The sequence below is a fragment of the Sphaeramia orbicularis genome, chromosome 17, assembly GCF_902148855.1.
Source record: "Sphaeramia orbicularis chromosome 17, fSphaOr1.1, whole genome shotgun sequence".
NCBI classification, from domain to species: Eukaryota; Metazoa; Chordata; class Actinopteri; order Kurtiformes; family Apogonidae; genus Sphaeramia; species Sphaeramia orbicularis.
This window is the reverse complement of record NC_043973.1, coordinates 53,328,291-53,349,301: the sequence shown is the minus strand read 5'-3', so window position 1 is coordinate 53,349,301 and position 21,011 is coordinate 53,328,291. Positions and strand designations below refer to the sequence as shown.

Below are 21,011 nucleotides of genomic sequence, written 5' to 3'. Positions count from 1 at the left end.
TTTATAGGTGTGTGGTCGACTGTTAGAAACTATAAATAGTAAAAGCCGTCTGAGTTATGAATGCAGATGAAATACGTGATGAGTCCGTGCCTTCCACCGCTCCGTCCGCCGCCCTGACTCTCTCCTCAAGTCGTCCTGATCAATTAACATCCTCCTCGCCGTCGGCCTGTCTGCAGAGCCCCTCCCCCTCTCTGCGTTTTCCAGTCGGTGCAGTCGAACGGCCTTAAACCCATGAAACCATCACACCGCCAACACTCCCAGCCTGCAAAAAGGAAGTGGAGAGAGCCTGCCAAAGATAAAGTGGAGGAGGACCACAAACAAATGGAGCAAACTGAGCTCATTAAAGGAGGCGTGCGGTGGCCGGGCATCCTGCCGGAGGCCGATCAGCTTTCAGTGACATCATCATCCACACCGGCCTCGGAGTCATTGATAAATCTGACGCACTGGGAAAGAGCTGAACTCACCCTTTTCTGAAGTATCAATAACACAGAGCTGCTCACAAACAGCAGGAGACGAGTCACAGGGAAAGGTTTGGGGGTTTGGAGGGTAAGCATACTGCTCTGTCTGTGCTCCAGCGGTCACATTTCAGGCATTATTGATATCAAACCATGTCCAAATGTTTGTCCATATTTTCTTGTCGACCTGTGGAGTTATCAGATTATTAGTGATCATAAATCTGTGGTTCATTAAACTGAGATTGGGATCCCTCAGGGGACCGTCTTAGGCCCTATCATTTTTAAGGTTACATCCATGTACTTTCAGATGTAGGTCTACAGATGTACGCTGATGACACTGAACTCATTTTCACCCACACTGATACTCTAATCAGAATATTAAAGTGATGATGTAAACAGTATAATCTGATCTGTTTTATCAGATAATAGCAGTAATCTGATTATGACTAATCAGATCAACACATCAAGATTACAGTATCGTCATGCATATGTATTTGTTAATCCATTTTATTTGTTCATGTGCTGATCAGTCTACAGTATTAGTGTTCAGTGTCATCAGCGTACATCTGTCCACCTACATCTGAAAATTCATTCATGTAAACTTCTAAATGATGGGGCCTAAGACGGTCCCCTGAGGGATCCCAATCTCAGTTTAATGAAACACAGACTTATGATGACTAATAATCTGATAACTCCACAATATCAGATAATGATAAGAATTTTAATTGTTTTAATTACATTTTCAGCTGCTACAAGTGTTTGGCACAGAAAAACATAACGTGCCTGCACCTGAAAACCCTCAGCCTTCAGTCCACGCCAAAGTTTTTGCACATACTGACAGATGACAAACTGATAACAACACCCTGCAGTGAGGGCCGAGGGTAAAAACTGCCAAAGCACAGTGTAAAACATAACCCCAGACTCCTCCAGGATCTGAGGTACTGCACTATGTCAAATGTATAATTTTGCAATTATTCTGAAAAACAGCTCAGCTCAGTCACAGTTCTAACAACATTTTAATCCATTAAACCACAGGTGTCAAACATGTGGCCCTGGGGCCAAATCTGGCCCGCCAAAGGTTCCATTCCAGCCCGCAGGATGACAGAGCAAAAATTATCCTGAACAGTCAAGGTTGTCCAAATCATTTTGGTTCAGGTTCCACGTACAGACCAACGGGATCTCCAGTAAAACTAACAACACAATAACCCATAAATAATGACAACTAGAAATTTTGTGAAAAAAATAACATTACACTGTGAACAAAACTAAAACTATTCTTTCACAATAAAACGCAAATAAATACATAAATAAAAACAAAGATGAACAACCCAAAATGTGCAATTTTAAATATATTCTGCCTGGTACTAAATGTTTTGCGCATTTATGGATCCACTGTGATCTGGAGTTGTGTTAATTATAAGAGATGTAATATTGTAGAAATTGTTCAAATTTTAGTTCCAAACTCCAAAATTTTAACAATATTCTGCCTGGTCCCAAATGTTTATGGAACATTGTGTGTAATGTACATGTATAAATAATAAGTCAAATATAATTTTGTTAAAATTGCACTAATTTTTCAAATGAAATTTCTGTTTTTTCGGGTTATTCACATCTTTTTTGCAAAATGTTAATATTTTCATAATTTAATTGGGGGGTTTTGTACTAAAACAAAAAGAAAAACTTGGATTTGTCATTATTTATAGGTTATTAAGTCATTATTTTACTGGTCTAGCCCACTTGAGATCAAACTGGGCTAAATGTGGCCCCTGAACCAAAATGAGTTTGACACCCCTGCAATAAACCATCTGCATCTTTGCTCCTTCTGTCATTCTTCACTTTGTTTCAGTAAACATTTTTGACATCTCACCTGAATCAAAGGATGAATTGGGTCAAAAATGAGTGAGAATCATCCACTGATCTAAAGTTTAAGAAATGCCAATTTGTCGACTCCATTTGGCTTTTATAAGTCGCTCAATTTGGCCGAAAAATATAACTTTAAATCTGAAGTAAAATATCACCAAGTTGTGAAATAAACAATCAAATGTGTGTGAGAGTATTAGTCTTGTATATGACTGAAACTGGAATAAAACAGAAGAGTTTCTACGTGGTCATTTTATGTAACATTTAATCTTTGAATTTACAGTAAATGTACTAATGTGTTTTATTACCCTCCATTTATGAAATGAGATTCTGGCCATTGTATCAGCAGCTGAATCAAAAGACAGAATCCTGTCAGTGATGAAAAAGTACACAACCTGGCCAAAAAAGAGAATTTAAACAAGTAAATATATAAGCGTCATCTACTGAATACTTACTGATTAAAAAAATGAGAAGACTTATTCCAGGTGAAAAATATTAACCCATCTTTGTAAAAATATAAAGATTGGACTGTGATTCAATGGAAAAAGGTCATGTTGTCCATCAGGATGAGAAGAGAGGCGGAGGAAGTGATTACCCATCATGCCTAGTGCAGACAGTACAAGCCTGTGGGGGCGGTGTTACGACCTGGGGTTGATTCAGCTGTTCAGGTCTGGGTTCAGTAACATAATGTGTCTAAAAAAAAACAGAGGAAAATGAATGTTTGTTTATTGAAGCTAAAGGTGATTCAATAAAATATTAACCCATAAAGACCCAAACATCCACCACAGACCATCTACTGATCTAAACTGTTTAACTCCTGTTGATCTGCTAATCCTATCAATCCATGTCAATAATTAGTGTAAAATACAGTTCTTTATCTTTTCATGGTCATCAGATATGACCATATTTGGATGTTCAGAGGCTCCGTAGTTACCGTGGAAACACCGTCATTTTCTACAACATTGATTCACCAGTAAAACCCATGGAGTTGGATCAAAGACAGTGGATGGACACACTGAGATTATGTTCAATTAATGACACATTTTGCTGAAAAACTCACTTTTTCATCAGTTTTCTCTGTTTCTGATATAATAACCCTCAACTTTAATCTGAGCTTAATGAACATCTACATAATTAGTAAATTAAAGGTGGGGTAGGAGATGTTTTCCTGGAGCATTTTTTAATATATTGCTTAAGATCCCCTTCACATCCTGATTGCAACCAGTTAATTAAATGCTCTAACTAGAGCTGCAACCAATTAATCAATTAGGTGCTTGAAGCAAATGCAAAAATTCACAATTCAATTAATCAACTCGAATTGATTGAAGGGAAATATTCTATTGCAGTTTTCCTGAATTGAAGCTTCTTTGTGCGTCACAATAAGCGTCTGTGTGAAACACAACAGTGGAACCAATGTTTAACAGCAGAGAAATGAAGGAAATAAAGCTTTGATTCAGGAGAATTGTGGTTGAATGATTTTTTTTTTTGGATCCCTTTGAGTCAATTAATCGGTTGCAGCTCTAGCTCTAACTCAAAAATAAAAATTTTTAGTCACCTGTGGAACGGACAGGACTGAAAAAACACCATCCGATCATTTTAACCGACCCATCGAAATGACTGAATGGGCTAGCTATATTAGCTATATTAGGATGTAAAGTTCACCGGCAAACGGTTTTGTCACTAACATAAATCAGTAGGGAATGTAACGTTAGCCAGATAGGTATGAACTGGGGCTGTTCTGTAAGGGGGGGGGGGTTGGAGACTGAATGAGGTATGCATGGATCCGGAGCGAATTGTTGCTGTGCAGCGCTCGTTAACCCTCAGGAATAAGCATTGAGCGTGCCGGTACTCTGGAGGCGTGGCTTCGGGGGAATGTCTGAGGAAAGGGGTTTGGACTTTTGAATTGAATATTTTCTTCTTTTTTTTTTCCTTTTTTTAATTTTCTTTTTTCTTTTATTATTATTTTTTTTATTGAATTGAGTATTTTCAAAATGTAGCTTGTTTGAACCATTTTTCCAAGATTGCCTACCCCACCTTTAAATACAGAAAAAGACCTGATTTATACTAAAAAACATACAGAGGCTAATATTATAATAAATAACGATAAATCGCTTAAAAGGTTAAATGTTGAGAAAAATTCATTTGGGAGCTGCCACAACAGTAGAACTGGGTCTTTATGATTTAATGTGATTTTTTTTTTTTTTTTTGGCCAGGCCCGGTATTTGTTATTTAACTGAGGAAAGCAGTGACATGAGCTGATATGAGGCGTTAAATCCAATAATAAAAGCATACACAGATGTGCATGGAGTGAGAAGAGGCCAGTTTTCTGACAGAATCAGTGTCCGAGGTTAGAACATGACTTGGGCTCTGAAGTGCTTCTGCTTGACGGCGTTGTGGCTCATGCCCATCTTCAGCATCCATTTGGACTTCATCATCTGTACATACTGCATGTCCCTCTGTCTCTGCTGGAAGGAGCCGGTACCTGGGGGACACAGAGGACATACACCGGGTCATTTTGTGGGTTTTTTTGGTGCTTTCGTTTATGCCAGGGGTGTCAAACATGAGGGCCAGGAGCCAAAACTGGCCCATCAAATGGTCCAATCCGGGCCAAGGGGATGAATTTGGAAAGTGCTAAAAATTACACTGACAATACTAACAGCCAAGGGTGTTCACAGACCACAGAGCTCCATGTCATATCAAGGAAAATAACAACATAATAACTCATACGTATTAAACAACATATTAAATATCTACTGATTGCATTTCTGGTTAGATGCCAAACTGCATTTCATTACCTTGTACATCTGTGTGTACGATTTTTTTTTTGTGTGTTCGTTCACATTCCACATTAAATGCGACTTCTATCAGTTTTGAGTCTGAACTGAATGTGACCCTGAAGTGACCCGCACGCACAAAAGGAGGTCCTGATGTAATACGTGACCACACAGACACACTGTGTTTACGGAAGTAACACTCCTATGATGAGGAATTGTGACGTTTGTCGCATTTCAATGACGTTAAGGTCGGATAAATGCGACCTGGCCGTTCAGACTGATGACACATTGCAAAATATTAGATACGTATTGGATTTAGGACCACATATGAAAGTGGCCTGGGTGGGATTTGAAAAAAAATTAAAAATCCGATTAGTGCTGTTCAAACTGTCTTTAAGAGACTGGATACAGGTCACATACTGGCAAAAAAAAAAAAAAAAAAAATTGGATTTGGGTCACATTTACCTGCAGTGTGAACGGAGCCGTAGAAACATATGGTGACCAGTGAAGAACAACCTCCATCAGTAACAAATGTTCTGCTGCTATTTTTTTGTGCTGATTTTTTTAAAGAAAGCACAAGTGGCTTTTCCATTGACCCTCAAATTGCATGAATGTAACTTGCGAGTAAAAAAATGTACCTAATGGAAAAATGACAATTTCACCAAAACTCTCATTTTTCGATTAAAAGTTTTTGCGCTGGCAAGAGGTGGATTTTCAGGCATACTGCATTTGGTATATCATGCAAAACTGCAATGGAAAGACCTTTTTCCGCGACTTACATGAATAAAAAACAAAATGGATGTTGACAGGTGTTACAACAAGTGAAGAAGAGTTTTGAAAGAAACATGATGCGGTATATGTGGACACACCATGAAGCAAATCATTTTTTAATTTAGTACGAGATAGAGGGTAATATATAATAATAATGAATATATCTGTCAATCAACACCATATTTACGTTCCTCACCATGTTTATGGAATGACTTCTTGTGTCATCTCACGATAATAAATAAATAAATCGTATTTGTGATTTAATGGAAAAACCAACAGTACGCACTTCTGTTTTTTTACTTTTAGAAAATACTGGTAAAGTTTTGCACATATGTCCAATGGAAAAGCGACTAATGTCTAACTACAATCGACACAGACAATACTGTAGTTATAAAAGACCAACAACAGTCTTTCCATGTTCATTCCTCCTCAGACCAGTGCAGAATGTTTCTACAGAACAGGTGTGAGTCTTACCTGGTCCACCGTCCCAGCCCAGGGCTTTGTACTGCCGGAGGACTCTGCCCACGGCCTTCTGATTATGGGCCAGAGCCACCGTCCTCTGATGTCCGAACCGCTGCTTATAATACCGCATGAGCGAACGGTGGCCGATCTTTGCACCTGAAAAGCACCGAAAACACCAGGAACATGGAAACTTGGAAGGAACTTATGAATTTGGGAAACAATTCCTTTCCCTTTTTTTTTTTAGATTTTCAGTTCTTTGTTCATCAAATCTTCATTCATCCCTCTTTTTAAAATGAACTTTTTTTTTTTTTTAAGTGACATCACCTGAAGGGAGGGTGAGCTCCAGCGTTTCGTCATCATACTCCAAGTTCTTGTCATCAGGAAGCTCTTCATCCATGTCCACATCCTCATCTTTCCTGTCTGGGTAGCTACTCCTGTTTCCAAAAAATATCCAAATCTAAAGTGGTTCCAGGCACAACAAACCCCGCCCCTCACACATACTGTAGCTTATTTTGGCATCAATCCAGCTGATGTCATCATGTCTATGCATGTGCTCATGTCAGCATGGACAAAGATAGCACAGATAAATTTCAGCTATTAAGTAAATGGGGAAAAAATAAAAAGATTTTTAAAATTCCTTAAAAATTTGAACTTTGACCTACTTTTCCCAGAATGTAATGAGATCTATACTGGGTCACTGGTGATCTATAAGCCCAATCTGGTCTGTATTTAACAAATAGTTTTGCTGTTAAAGTGTTAACAAACAAACAATCAATCAATCCGAACCAAAAACAATACCCCTTGCCTCCCCTTTGGGGGGGGGGGGTAATGAAAGTGTTTCCTTTAGAACCTGACGCATTCGATTTATTTCTGCAGCTGCTGTTAAAAGCAGTGATATTAACCCCTTCCAATAAAAGGTAATGTGCAGCGACTGCCATACATTACCTGAAATCATAGAAGTCTGCGAACTCCAGAGCAGTGTCGCCATCTGTGAACAGTTTACAGTGACTTTTGTCCGTCATGTGACTCTGGACGGCTTCTGTTGAATAAAACGAACGTCCTTTTTCATTGCACCACAAACACACGTTCCCTGCACCAACTTTCTCTCCTGTAACGAAGAAAACAAAAACATAGTTAGAAATCAGCAGGGAATTAAATTTAACAGTGTACGTCGGACATAATACATTGTACTGAGCCACAGTTCCACATGAACACAGCGTCTTTACGATGGTGGTGAAAATACAGTAATAAAACTTCTGAAAAACGTCTGGATTTTCCATTGAAATGATGTAAACACTGACCGTCAGGAGCTCAAGTATTTTGCACTGAAATGATCCGGTCCCAAGACCAGTTTCAGTTCAGCATCCACTAACTCACCCAGGTATCGTATTAGACCCCGGAGGTCAACGAGGAACTCCAGGTCCGGGATGAAGAAGCTGTGGACTCCAGTCATGTGGGCCACGTTCTTCATGAGTGACCGTGAGTGGTGGGAGCAGAACAGACAGTCTGTGACGGGGATGGACCCGGGAAGGGCGGCGGGATGGGCGTCCGATGGTGCCACGGAGTCTCCCTCCTCCTGCTCCATCACCTCCTCTGCATCCTCATCATCCTCCATATCATCATCATCATCACCATCTTCATCAACGTCCTCCCACTCCTCTGCAACATTTGGATATGAATATAACAATTCAGGATCACAAGACACAGGACGACTGTACAAATAAAGTCAACAGACTCCAACGTTTACATCATCACAAACGGAAACTAGAAGATCGTAGGTTTTAATGCGGCGACCACAAAAGGTAGATATTTCAGTCTTGTTAGAGTCATTTTTTGTTAAAGAATGCAGAAGTCTGTGTAAAACAGGGTTGATTATTAAAAAAAAAAAAAGAAAAGGAAGAATTTTAATGACCAAATTAACCCTCAAGGACCCAAACATCCACTGTCAACCTAAACCACCTGCTGATGTACCCGTTTAATACCTGTTGATCCATTAATCCTGTCAATACATGACAATAATTGGTGTAAAATACAGTTCTTCATCTTTTTATGGTCATCACATATGACCATTTGGACGTTGACAGGCTCCATAGTTACCATGGAAACACCGTCATCTTCTACAGCATTGATTCACCAGTAAAACCCATGGAGTTCGATCAATGACAGTGGATGGACACACTAGGTTTATGTTCAGTTCATGACAGATTTACTGAAAAAGGTCCCCTCTTCTTCAGTTTTCTCTGAAATTATATAATAACCCTCGAGTTTAATTTGAGCTTAATGAACATCTACATGAACAGTGAATTAAATATAGGAAAATACCGGATTTTCACTGAAAAATGGAAAATACCGAAGATAATATGACAATAAATGGTGCGAAATCACTTACAAAACTTTAAATAGAGAGGAGAACTTATTTTGGAGTGACCACAAAAGTAGCACTGGGTCTTTAGGGGTTACAATTAATAAGTTTTACAAAATTACACTAGAAAGTACATTTTAAGCTCTGGTCCACAGCTGTATTGCTGCACAGACAAAAACTGTGCCCAAGGATGCACCACACACCTTTAACCCATCACTAGATCATGCATTACACACTGCACACCAGGAGCCACATCAGGTGCCCGGGGAGCAAATAGGGGGGTTAAGTGCCTTGCTCAAGATCACACCAGCCAACAACTCTCCGTCAGTCCAGGGAATTGAACCAGCGACCCATCAGTCACAAGCCGACTCTCCAGCCATCTAGGCTGAGGCTGCCCCAAAGTTACCACCCCAGATGGGACTGGAACTTAGGCTTAGGAGGCCAGTGGCTTTTCCATGAGGCCACTGGGGCACTACTAACATTACTATCTCTGCAGCTTGGACATTTAACAGACACATTTAAACACAACACAGTGAACAAGTTTATGGTAACAGAACTTAAGCCCTACCATATCAAATTTAATACATTATAAAGACTTTTTTAAGGTATTTAATGCAGATTTGTAACTTTAAAACTTTTTAAGACCCCGTGTAAATCCTGTTTTTATTACATTTTTCTGAGAACCTTCTGACCCCCCCCCCCCGTGTTTCCCCTCCTTACCTTCCTCTGCTGTGGCTCCATCTTCTCCGTCTCGCCTCTTCGCTTGCTCTTCCAGCCACATCATCCTGGGAGGTTTGTCCGGCTTCTCCGCTCTCTGAGCCGCTGGGCCTTTCCCCTGCTTGGCCGAGCTCGACCTCTGCTGCTCTTTCAGCGCCTGCTGCAGGGCCTCGTTCCTGGCGTCGTGGTCGGCCTTCTCTTCACCGAGCCCCTTCTCCAGGTTCTTCTCGTTCATCTTCTCCACTTTCCTCTGGGCAGCGAGTAAGGCTTGCTTCTCCGCCTGCTGGTGTTTGTGGGACTGCAGGTGGTTCTGGTAGGCATTGGCGCTGGAGAACTTCTTGTTGCAGACAGCGCAGCCCTCGGTCACTGCTGCATCGTTCAGCTGCTGTTCTGCGGCGGCCCTCTGAGCCAGGACCCGCTCCTGGAAGTTTTCAGCCGTTACCGGAGGCATGTCCGCTACCTTACGCTTCAGGTTGTAGCGGTGCCAGTCGGTTTTATAGTGTGCTCGCTGCACCTCGCCGTCTGCAAAAGCTACTCGGCAGCTGATGCAGGTGTAGGAGGACATTATGACCTGAAGATGAAACAGGGAAGTTAAACTGAGGGATTTCAGAACAATCACATGTGGAAGTTATGTGAATACAACACACAATGAGAAGGAGGGAGGTCAGAAATGAAAACTCATGAAGACAAAATTACATTTGTGTTACAGTTTAAAAATAAAACAGTATTAATTACATCTACTACTGCCCTGAATAGCTATAAATTATTTTTTAGGGTTTGTTAAATATTAATTACAATTTTCAACCCAATCCAGTGAAAATTAGGGATACACATACATACTAATGTTAATGAAATGCTCAAGGCCAACCTTCACACAGATGCAGAACTAAAAAAGATTTGGAGCTTCACTTTAGATTAGATTAAACTTTTTTGGTCAAGGCAACAACAGAATAAAGTGCAAGAAAAATGTGCAGCATAAAGATGGTGCAAAAAACAAACAATAAAAAACAATAATAATGGTATAGGAATTAGAATGCGAGAAAGTGTTACAAACTAAGCATTAGTTTTCTCATCAATCTTTTTCTGACTGTGTTGGAAAAAATGACCCTGAGACAATTTATAAGATTTGTATAGATGAGATTAATAATCTACACAAATAACCATATCAGAGGAAATAATTCTCAAAATTTTGTATGGGTTTCATCGTTTGTAAAGTCAGATCCTACTGAACTCAATTTAAACAGATTACCAGTGATGTTTCGTTTTATATTTTTAAAGAATATCTATATCATCAATTACGTCACGATTTGGGGTTTTTCCTTCATTATTTAAAAAGGTAATAATAGTAGGTACACATCCAGGTAACAATGGCTTGAAACCCAATCTGATATCAACAGCCTCATCATGAATCTATTTACATTTTTATAATTATGGGATTATTTTCCATTTCTCATCTTTTTCTGCACATTTTATAATAGGTTTAATCCATATGTTCTCTTTATCATGTCGTGCTATAACTCAAGGTAAGTTTACTAGAACCCTTTACTTTCTATACTAGAGAGCTACTGGTTATGGAAAACAATTCACACTAAAACGTGATGTTAATTTAAAGTTTAGTTGCCAAGTTGTGAAACAGTAACAGCCTGATACATGTAATGCTAATGTTAGCTAACCACCGGCCAGCTTAACATGCTAGTGTAAACAACCGCTAAAAAACAGGAAAAAATAGCGAACACACACACAGCTCAGGCCGAAAACTGGAGGAGGTTTCAACAAACGACATGTACTTACTACGTATATGAGATGACTCCTCCGTTAACAGTAATTTTTATGTGTTTCGTTGAGGTTTGTTGGTATCCGACGCCACACGAGGGCAGCCTGCTGACCTTTGAACCGCTTCTTCTTCTTCTTTTGATTTTTATTGCGGTTACAACCAGCTTAAACGTGCATTACCGCCGCCTACTGGACTGGAGTGTGAGCAGGAAATTGACAGAAAAATCAAATTAAAATCTGAAAAAAACTAAAAACCTAAATTCTGACAAATAATCCTGTTTCCTTTAAGAACGTGATGAGATTTCTGAAACAAAAAGTACTACAGCATCCTATATTGAACAGTATTTTTGCTTTCTCTGCTGCTACTTTCAGTGTTTTTCTTTCTTCCTCAAATCTCCTGCATTCAAAAATAACATGTTGTACTGACTCATATTTATCACAACGATCACATTTTCCATCTGTTTCACTGAATCCAGCACGCCCTGTTCTAATGCCATTTTCCCATCTTGCTTGTACAGGTTTTTTGATCATAGAGTTCCATTTTGAACCACTTCTTCTTCTTCTTCTTCTTCTTCTTCTTCTTCTTCTTCTTCTTCTTCTTCTTCTTCACCTTTAATACAAACAGGTAAATTAATTACTGCCACCTGCCCCTTTTCCAGGGAAAAATTTCTCAGAAAACAGATTAAAACAAAAGACACAATGGACTAGTTTCTTCCACAAAACAGCCACTTTATTGAGCCATTAACATTCTCCATTTACATCAACAAATGCACAAAAAACCCTGCATTATAACTGTATATTAGCTGATACTGTGCCCTGATATATATAGAGGTTATAATAATAATTATAATAATAATAATAATAATAATAATAATAATAATAATAATAATAATAATAATAATAACAATAATACATTTTATTTATAGGCGCCTTTTTTGGCACTCAAGGACACCGTATAGTAAAACAGGAGAGTTAAAAACAAACAATAAAGCAGAGTAAAAATAAAAAGCAGGTTAAAAATTTGGACAGTGCAATTGTGTTCACAAAGAGAAAGAGGTCCTTAACAGATGGGTTTTGAGTCTGGATTTGAAGAGAGGAAGTGAAGTGGTGTTTCTGAGATCCGGTGGCAAGGAGTTCCAGAGCTGGGGAGCAGAGCGGCTGAATGCTCTGCTCCCCATGGTGGTGAGACGGGCAGAGGGAACGGTGAGGTGGATGGAGGAGGAAGATCTGAGGGTACGAGAGGGAGTGGCAACATTAAGTAGGTCAGACAGATATGGAGGGGCGAGGTTATGGATGGCCTTGAATGTCATTAGAAGGATTTTAAATATATATATATATATATATATATATATATATATATATATATATATATATATATCTTCTTTTTTGTCTTCTTTTTACTTTTTTTTGCACTGTTTATTACATCTTGTATTTATAATTTAAAAGCGAAACAACATAGATCAGCAAAGAATTCCTTACATGCATTTACATTATAATTCTGATTTTAATTGCGGTTACAGATACATCTGTGGAGAGGCTGGAGCCATGCAGAGAGGACCTAATTGAAGACATCTCCAGAACTACTAATACGAATACCCACTCAAGGTTACTGTAATATAACTTGTTGAATGTGACAGATATAATAGAAGTATACATGAAATCTACCAAACATGAGAAAGAAAAAGGTACAGTTTTTGATTGTATTTTTACTGAAATACAAAAATTCTGGCAAGAGGTGAAACAATGCATCCAAAACATTTTACACATACCAAGTACCCTTAGTCCCACAACTGTTTATGCCAAGATAAAGTGAAGATTAAAAGGAATCAACAAATATTTGTAGATTTTAGCTGAATGCTTAAAATGCTTTAGTAGTTGTTCTCTCCTGGAAAAACACCAAAGTAAGCAGATGGTTTTCTTTCTTACAACTCTCCATTTAGACAAAATTACCTATAGAATAGAACAGACTTGGCACGTGATGGAAAAACCTGAGGAAGTGTAAACACTGACCCTCTGAGATGAGCAACACACATTTAATTTTCTTTTTATTTCTATGACATGAAATAAAACAAATTCTAGTTCCAGATGCACCAAATGTTCTTACTGTCCAAATCTGCCCTTACTCAGGTGTGATGAAAGTTGACTCTCATTTGATTGTTAAAGTGATGGGTGTGGCCAATTAGCATATCTGACCACACCCACTTAACACCATAAAAGGGCAGGTGTTGTCACATGCAAACAGCTGACTTTCAGTATAAGAGAGGAACCAAAAAAGGACAATAAGAAACAGAAGATCTTTAGCAGAGAAATTAATATATTTTAAAATCAAATCAACTTTTTAAATTTATTTATTTATGGGCTATCAGGACAAAAACTAATCTGAGGGATAACATGTTTCCACTGTTGTCCCATAGATCTCCTTTAATTTAATCTAATTTAATCATTTATCGTAGTTTTTATTATTTCTGATATAAAGGTGTCCAGTCAGAACTAATAAGACATTTTTCAACCACAAATTTAATAATCAATCGTAGAAATTTCTCTGAAACATAAAATTAGGTGAATCTACTTGCGTTATGGTTCCTGGGCTGTGAGGTTTTTGTCTTATCTTCTTCAAATACACTCGACCACTGGGAAAATGTGATCTGAGCTGGAGTAAGAGCAACAATAAGAAAACACTGGTGAATCCCACAAATCTATGGGTACTAACAAGAGAATAATAAGAGACAATCTGGAATACAAAGAAAAATGAGAAGATCAAGGATAACAAACAACGATTCTAGGAACTAGCAGATACGCTCAGAGAAGTTCCTGAGTACGCTGGTGGAAAAAGGGGAGATTACACTGTTACATTTTAAATTTAAGGAACAGTGAAGAGATCACAGCAATGAGACCAAAAACTCCAATCAGCACTTCAGTTACAACACCGCTGTTCTCAGCTTTCAGTCGGGCCTGATGGTTCAGAATTTTCCACAGGTTTTCCATTCTTGTAGCAATTTCATTGTGTTGTTCTTCCATTAATTGCCTCTTCTTCTCCCTGTCACCTTTCACTTCTCTCAGACGTTGCTCATACTTTATCTCGGTTTCCCTCCTTATTTTCTCCTCCTCTTGCCTCCTTTGCTCTTCTTTTTCTCTCAGGATCCGTTGTTTCTCTTCTTCGATGGCTCTCTCTGCCTTCTGGAACTTTTCGTTGGTGTAGTAGCTCCCTCCGTTCCTTTCATTCATATTTCTGATCTTCTTGAGCAGCTCGGTGACCTGAGAAGGATCCTCCTTCTCATTATTGAAGACGTGGTACTGGCCGTGACATTTGGCCACAAGCTCCTGAAGGACACTGCTTTTGCTCAAGAACTTCTCGATTGTCTTCCCTTTGAGCTGATCTCCGTGGGTGAACAGGACCAGACTGTATTTGTCTGCATCTGCACCAAAGATCTTCTGAATCTTCTGGATCGTTTGCTTTTCTTCATCTGTGAATTTTCCCAGTTGGACAATAACTAAGAACACATGTGGTCCAGGACAAGCATAAGTAATGCACTGGATGATATCTTTGATGGTAGTTTCTTCATCTGTCCTGGTGTCAAACAGACCTGGTGTGTCAATGACGGCGACCTGCTCTCCATCCACCTCACCTATGGCTTTTTTACAGCATGTGGTCAAAGATTCAGGGGAGAAATCAGCTTCAAAAACCTGGTTTCTGAGGATGGTGTTTCCTGTGGAGCTTTTTCCAGCTCCGGTCTTCCCCACCAGTACGATCCGGATCAGCTCATCATTGTTGATGACTGTGGACGGTTCAGAGGAGAAGACAGAGTAAACAGGGTTACAGAGGTTTGTGCAGATGTGTTTAGTCCATGCATACAGTATAAGAGAGTTCAATCAAACTGTGATGATTACACTTATAATTTCAGTCCTTTTCTTTGTATATTCATTCGTACACTTTATTCTGTTGCTGACTTGACCTGTGAATTTCCCTGTTGTGGGATCAATAAAGTTTCATCTTCTGTACTCTAATGTAATGTAATGTAATGTAATCTAATCTATCCATCCAATCCAATCCAACTTTATTCATAAAGCACTTTAAAACAACCACAGTGGACCAAAGTGATGTATAGAAGAACAAAAGCACAATACAAATTAATGAAAGAATTAAAAAAAAAAAAACATTAAAATCAAATAAGATAAATAAATAAAACAAGTTAAAATATAAAACAGAAACAAAATGTTAACAGTGCACGAGTGTTAAAAGGCCAAGAAGAACAGGTGGGTTTTAAGAAGAGATTTAAAAAAAGCCAAGGAGGAGGCCTGTCTGATGTACAGAGGCAGGTTGTTCTACAGTCTGGGACCAGCAGCAGCAAAGGCCCCATCTCCTCAGAGCTAGCACGTTGTAATCTAATCTAATCTAATCTAATCTAATCTAATCTAATTTTGTAGTATTTATAATTTCTTTTCTGCTACTTTTTATTACATTTACATGGAGCAACTGTAACACACAATAATTTCAATAATTACAACAATAATTTATAATATATAGTAATGTTAGTAGACTGATATTCATTCCACATGTTAATATTTGTCCTGTTTATCTTAACTCGTTCAGGTAATCTGCCTGTTGGCCTCCAAAAACAACACACAGGGAATAATAACACATCAGAGCAGACATGGTTAAATAAAACCCTGGTACTAGTGATGTTTGATACCATGAATTTCTTTGCCGATCCGATACTGAGTAAAATTCAGGGTAGTATCGATGATGCTGACATTTTGCACAAATACAATTAATGTCTGAAAAACCTAAAAAATATATATAACAATAATAACTAGAAGCACTCGGAGAGCGCAGACCTCCGCCAAGGCTGATCAGTGCCCCCCCCCCCCCCCCCCGTGGGCCCCCCCACCCCCGATCACCACCAAAATTTTATCATTTCTTCCTTATCCCATTTCCAACAAACCCTGAAAATTTCATCAAAATCTGTCCATAACTTTTTGAGTTATGTTGCACACTAACGGACAGACAAACAAACAAACAAACAAACCCTGGCAAAAACATAACCTCCTTGGCGGAGGTAATAATAATAATAATAATAATAATAATAATAATAATAATAATAATAATAATAATAGTGTATTTCAAATGATAACTCCATTAAGAACACAAGACATGGGAGTAATTATTGCTTAATTATTAAGGACTATTATAAAAAATGAAAACTTGCACATTAATCATCTTCTTGGCTGTTTGTGGAGCTAAAATAGCTCCTCACATGAACTCTTTTCCGTTCTGCCATGTTTTTTCTACAGACTGAGTCACAGTTGACTGACTGAGCAGTGTGACGCAGTACAAACTTACCCAGGCGGAAGAAGAAGTAGTTCCCACTAATCGTGTATTAATTTGGACAAGATCCTAGTAGTTTAGCTACATTCCACTGTGTTCCTGATGTACATGACCTCAAATGACCAAAGTATCAAAAGTACTGATATTTTGATTGGTGAATCGATTCTAGAGTGTAAAGATCTGGTATCAGAGATATTAATATTTTAGTAATGATCCACACATAACTTAACCTGATACTAACCCCACTTGCTTTTAGACTCAGGTTTTTTATGCACTAACTGGTGAAAAGTTCCTAATGTTCCTACTGTTTTTAGGAATATTATGACAATACACAAAATGATGCTCGTGCACTTCGATGCGCGCTCTAGTGCACCACAGACACAGGAATTATTGATGGTACTGATAGATTGTGCGTGACCATTTTACGCCCTGCAGTAAGTGAAGGAAAAAGAGTTTTTCAAATGATTATGAGTCACTAAGTCATAGATTTACATTGATACCGATGTCCCGACTAATATTAATACAGATTTGACTTTACATAGACTTTTTAATCCGTTTTCCCAAAGTGTATCAGTGGTTAATACTGAATGAACATCTGTGTACTCGAATCAAACCTTAAAAAGTTAACTTACCGAATTTGTCACTTCCGCTCATGTTAGATTATTGAGAATACACACGATCTGCTGTTTAAGACAAGAAACCAAGCTCAAGGTCTGGGACAGCAGTGTGGATAACAACAAAAGGAATTATACTTTCGGTTTCTTAGTGATTCAAAAATGGGCGTAATGTCAGAAGTATGCTCCTGCACAGGTTTTTCAGCTGCTGTCATCTGATGAGACATGTCGATCATATCAGACACACTCTCGTGTATGAGACGGTATAAGTTTATTTTCATGTTGACAAATGTCAAGGAAGTAGGTTTTATTTTGACATTGGTGGGGACACAAAAGTGCTTCAAGGCAGCACTCCGGAAAGTTGATGTTTTTTTGCATTTGTGATCATAATTTCACGTCATATCGAGCTGATCAAACAAGCAAACAATCATAGTCAGAAAAAAAAAAAATCAGTAATTGACAAGTTTATAATGCATATCTGAATATCTAAAGACAATACAAGAATTTGATGAACTCTCCAAAGTTATTCTCATGACTAACATATGCATTATTATTTAACCTCACCTGTGAATTTCCAGCCTCTCTACTGTTTGTCATCTGACAAAATATGTTGATGTATGACATATGAACAGATTCTGGATACACTGATCATACAGTTTGATGGTACAGTTATTGCCTGAGCAAAAAAAGGCTTTTAGTTTCAATTATTACATGTAATTTATTCCCCAAAAATATCTAGAATCACATTTACAATCTGAGGTTTTATTGCATTTTCCCCACAAATTTTCTTTGTGTGTTTTTAAACAGTTGCTCTTCCATAGAAATGCATTAAAATATTAAGTAAAGTAACTTTTAAAAGTGTATCTGTTTGGCATTAAACATTGTCTTTTATTCAGTATCTGTGTTGAGCCTCTACAGTTCTATACCCTTGAACTAACTCACACTTTGACCCCTACAGAAGTCTCCTATGACCAGTTTTCTTTTCTTTGACATTCTTCAAATCCTAATTACCAAGCACACACGCACGGGCGCACGCACGCAAACAGACTTATGTCCAAATGTACATGTAAATGACACCACTGTTATTCAAATCCGTCTAGCTGACGTGACCCAGACAGAACAAATGCAAACATATTGAAAACTTGCATTAGAGGTCCAACGAGTAGGTTCCTTTTATAAGTACATGGAGTGACAGCGGGTACGGCCAATCACATGTACGATAACAAAACCAAAGAGCCAATCGGAGAGCAATATTTACGTTAGAGGCGGGACTTCTAGCAGAGACCGACTATTAATCCTTCATGTGGCATAATCATTGACTAAACACTACAGACAGTGGTTGTATTGATAGTGACTACACAGTAGTTGATGGATATTGGTAGGGACGTGTTTTAGCGTCCCTACGCAATTCTATGCCCCTGACAAATGTAACATTACATTCAGTAAATTAGTTTGCTGTTGTGATGTACTTCTACACTGAACAGGTCCCACTTTCTCTGGACACATTTGCTTTGGCATCAACATTGTTGGGGTTTAAGGGATTCTTCTTATAAGAAAAAAAAAATGCAGTATGTACTGAGTTTTTATTAAAATGTGCTTTATTTTTCACACTGGGTCATTTTCTTTTACAGTTCCATTTACACTAGGTCCAAAACTTTCCAAACGTACTCACCACAACCCTGGTTTTCACACTTGCAGTGTGCTTTTCTGGACTGCTGGCACATGGCATTTTACCTGACCCTATCCTAGCGGTAGTATTAGTGCCAGTCATCAAAGACAAAACCTGTAAAGCATCCAATATAGATACAGACCATCTGCTCTAGCTAGCATATTATCTAAAGTGCTTGAGCTGATTTTATTGGATAGACTTCAAGACTATGTAAAAAGCAGTGAAAATCAGTTTGGTTTTAAAATGAACATTGAACAGATCTGTGTGTATATGCACTAAAAGAACTAGTATCGAACTATAAGAGGCACAATACAACAGTATTCTTGTGTTTTTAGATGCATCTAAAGCTTTTGATTGCATCAATCATGGTAAATTATTTATTAAGATACAAAAAGGGGGGTTCCATCATATTTGATACGAATATTGCACTACTGGCACACTCAACAATCCATGAAGGCTAGATGACGCAGGACAGTATTAACCAGATTTCCTATTACCAACAGGGTTAGATAGGGTGGGATTTTGTCCCCTGCCCTATTTAGTCTGTATATGGATTAGCTATCAGTGAAATTACAGAAATGTAAAACTGGATGCATGGTAGGGGGTAGGTGTATTAATCATCTGATGAATGCTGATGATTAATTATGTCACCTTATAATGTTGGATTACAGCAACTGCTTAGAGTGTGTACTAACTATGGAGTCCTATGTGATATCAAATTTAATCCTAGAAAGAGTGTGGTAGTGATAGCCAGAACTAAGGAGGACCTGAAGAACATTTTTCCATCCTTTTATTTATCAGAGCAAGAACTTGATGTGATCAAAATGAAATATCTGGGGCCTATCATCCGGAGTGATCTCTGTGATGACAGACAAAAAACAACAGACAAAACAAACAGACAAATAACAACTAGAAAAAGCGTGTAAGTTGAATAAGACAAATGGGAAGATGGTCCAAAACGTTAGCCAAAACAGGAAGCACGTAACTCAAGGAGTCATCACGGGAATACCAGTGTCGGTTTCAGAAGAGGAATTGAAAGGGAACATATTTGGAACTAAAACTGCTGAAGTCAGGCATCTAAAAATGTCTAGAATTGGAGAAAGGAGTAATAGTCTGTCGGTTACGATTGGAGTGGAGGGTGACAGGATCCCATCAAAGGTGTATATAGGATACATGAGTTATGAGGTTAGACCATATATCCCTCCTCCGCTCAGATGTTTTAAATGTCAGAGATTTAGCCATGTAGCAGCAGTATGTAAAGGAAACAGATGTGGAAGGTGTGCAGGAGATCAGGAATTCAGCAAATGTGAAGAAGCAAAACTGAGGCACTTTAATTGTGGAGGAGAGCACAGCTCAGCCTTCCAAGGGTGTGATGTTCACAAGAGGGCAGTAGAGGTGCAGCGCGTTAAAAATGAGCAGGGAATCATGCATGCAGAGGCCATAAAGAAGGTACAGCCGATTACTAAACCTATGGTAGTACCAACAGTTAAAAAGAAGGTAGGACCATGTGAGGGATGCAAAAAGATCAAAGAAGACACACTTCTTGTATTAAGCAGTGATTTTATCCTGTTCATGGTGGATATAATTAACTGCACAGCGCAAACAGACAGCAGAACAAAGAAAATTAAGATAATAGTTAAATCTGCTGAAAAATATCTCACAATCAAAGGTATTATCTGGGAGTTGGTGAAGGACAGGCTGAATGGAGGAAGAAATAGTCAACCCCCATGGGCTGGTTCATCCTAATGGTACTCATAATTTTGCAATGGAATGTGCGGAGTTTAATAGCCAATGGACAGGAATTGAAGAGTTTTTTTGCAGAGTTATGAAATAAGCCACATGTATTATGTATACAGGAAACCTGGTTAAAACCGCAGGTAGACTTTGTTATAAAGCGATATACAGCAGTTAGAAAGGATAGGGACTCAGGAAATGGGAGAGGAGTGATAATATTTATAAAGGATGGGCTGAGATACTCAATTTGAGATAGAGGGAAAGGAAATGAGTATATAATGGTGAAAGTATGGACAGAGGAGAGTGAGTTGGTCATAATTATTATAACCCATGTGGTAGGTTAAGTGTAGATACTCTGGAAACAGTCGGGGAAAGGGTTCGAAGTGATAAGGTAGTATGTTGCAGGGATTTTAATGCACACAATACAGTATGGGGAAATAGGAAAACTGATTTAATGGGTCGATGATAGGGAAGTTTATAGAGGATAAAGGGCT

At 38.5% G+C, this 21,011-nt stretch overlaps 2 protein-coding genes across 4 annotated transcripts; both read right to left on the bottom strand.

Moving 5' to 3' along the window:
* Positions 1 to 4,494: 4,494 nt before the first annotated feature.
* LOC115436668 (zinc finger protein 622-like) lies at positions 4,495 to 11,305 on the bottom strand. Its single transcript, XM_030159574.1, has 7 exons — positions 11,193 to 11,305; positions 9,405 to 9,972; positions 7,700 to 7,981; positions 7,268 to 7,430; positions 6,647 to 6,756; positions 6,335 to 6,478; positions 4,495 to 4,797 (listed from the first exon to the last, which is right to left on the bottom strand). The coding sequence occupies exons 2-7, from the start codon at positions 9,964 to 9,966 to the stop codon at positions 4,664 to 4,666; spliced, it is 1,395 nt and encodes a 464-aa protein (XP_030015434.1). The 5' UTR covers positions 9,967 to 9,972; positions 11,193 to 11,305; the 3' UTR covers positions 4,495 to 4,663.
* Positions 11,306 to 12,860: 1,555 nt separating this feature from the next.
* LOC115436671 (GTPase IMAP family member 7-like) lies at positions 12,861 to 17,283 on the bottom strand. 3 transcript variants are annotated; one of them, XM_030159579.1, is made up of 2 exons: positions 17,133 to 17,283; positions 12,861 to 14,950 (listed from the first exon to the last, which is right to left on the bottom strand). In XM_030159579.1, exons 1-2 carry the CDS (start codon positions 17,152 to 17,154, stop codon positions 14,022 to 14,024), a joined length of 951 nt encoding a protein of 316 aa, XP_030015439.1. In that variant the 5' UTR covers positions 17,155 to 17,283; the 3' UTR covers positions 12,861 to 14,021. The 3 variants fall into 3 exon arrangements, with proteins under 3 accessions (XP_030015439.1, XP_030015438.1, XP_030015437.1); XM_030159578.1 differs by having other exon boundaries at positions 12,861 to 14,963; positions 17,137 to 17,245; XM_030159577.1 differs by having other exon boundaries at positions 12,861 to 14,962; positions 17,133 to 17,235.
* Positions 17,284 to 21,011: the final 3,728 nt, after the last annotated feature.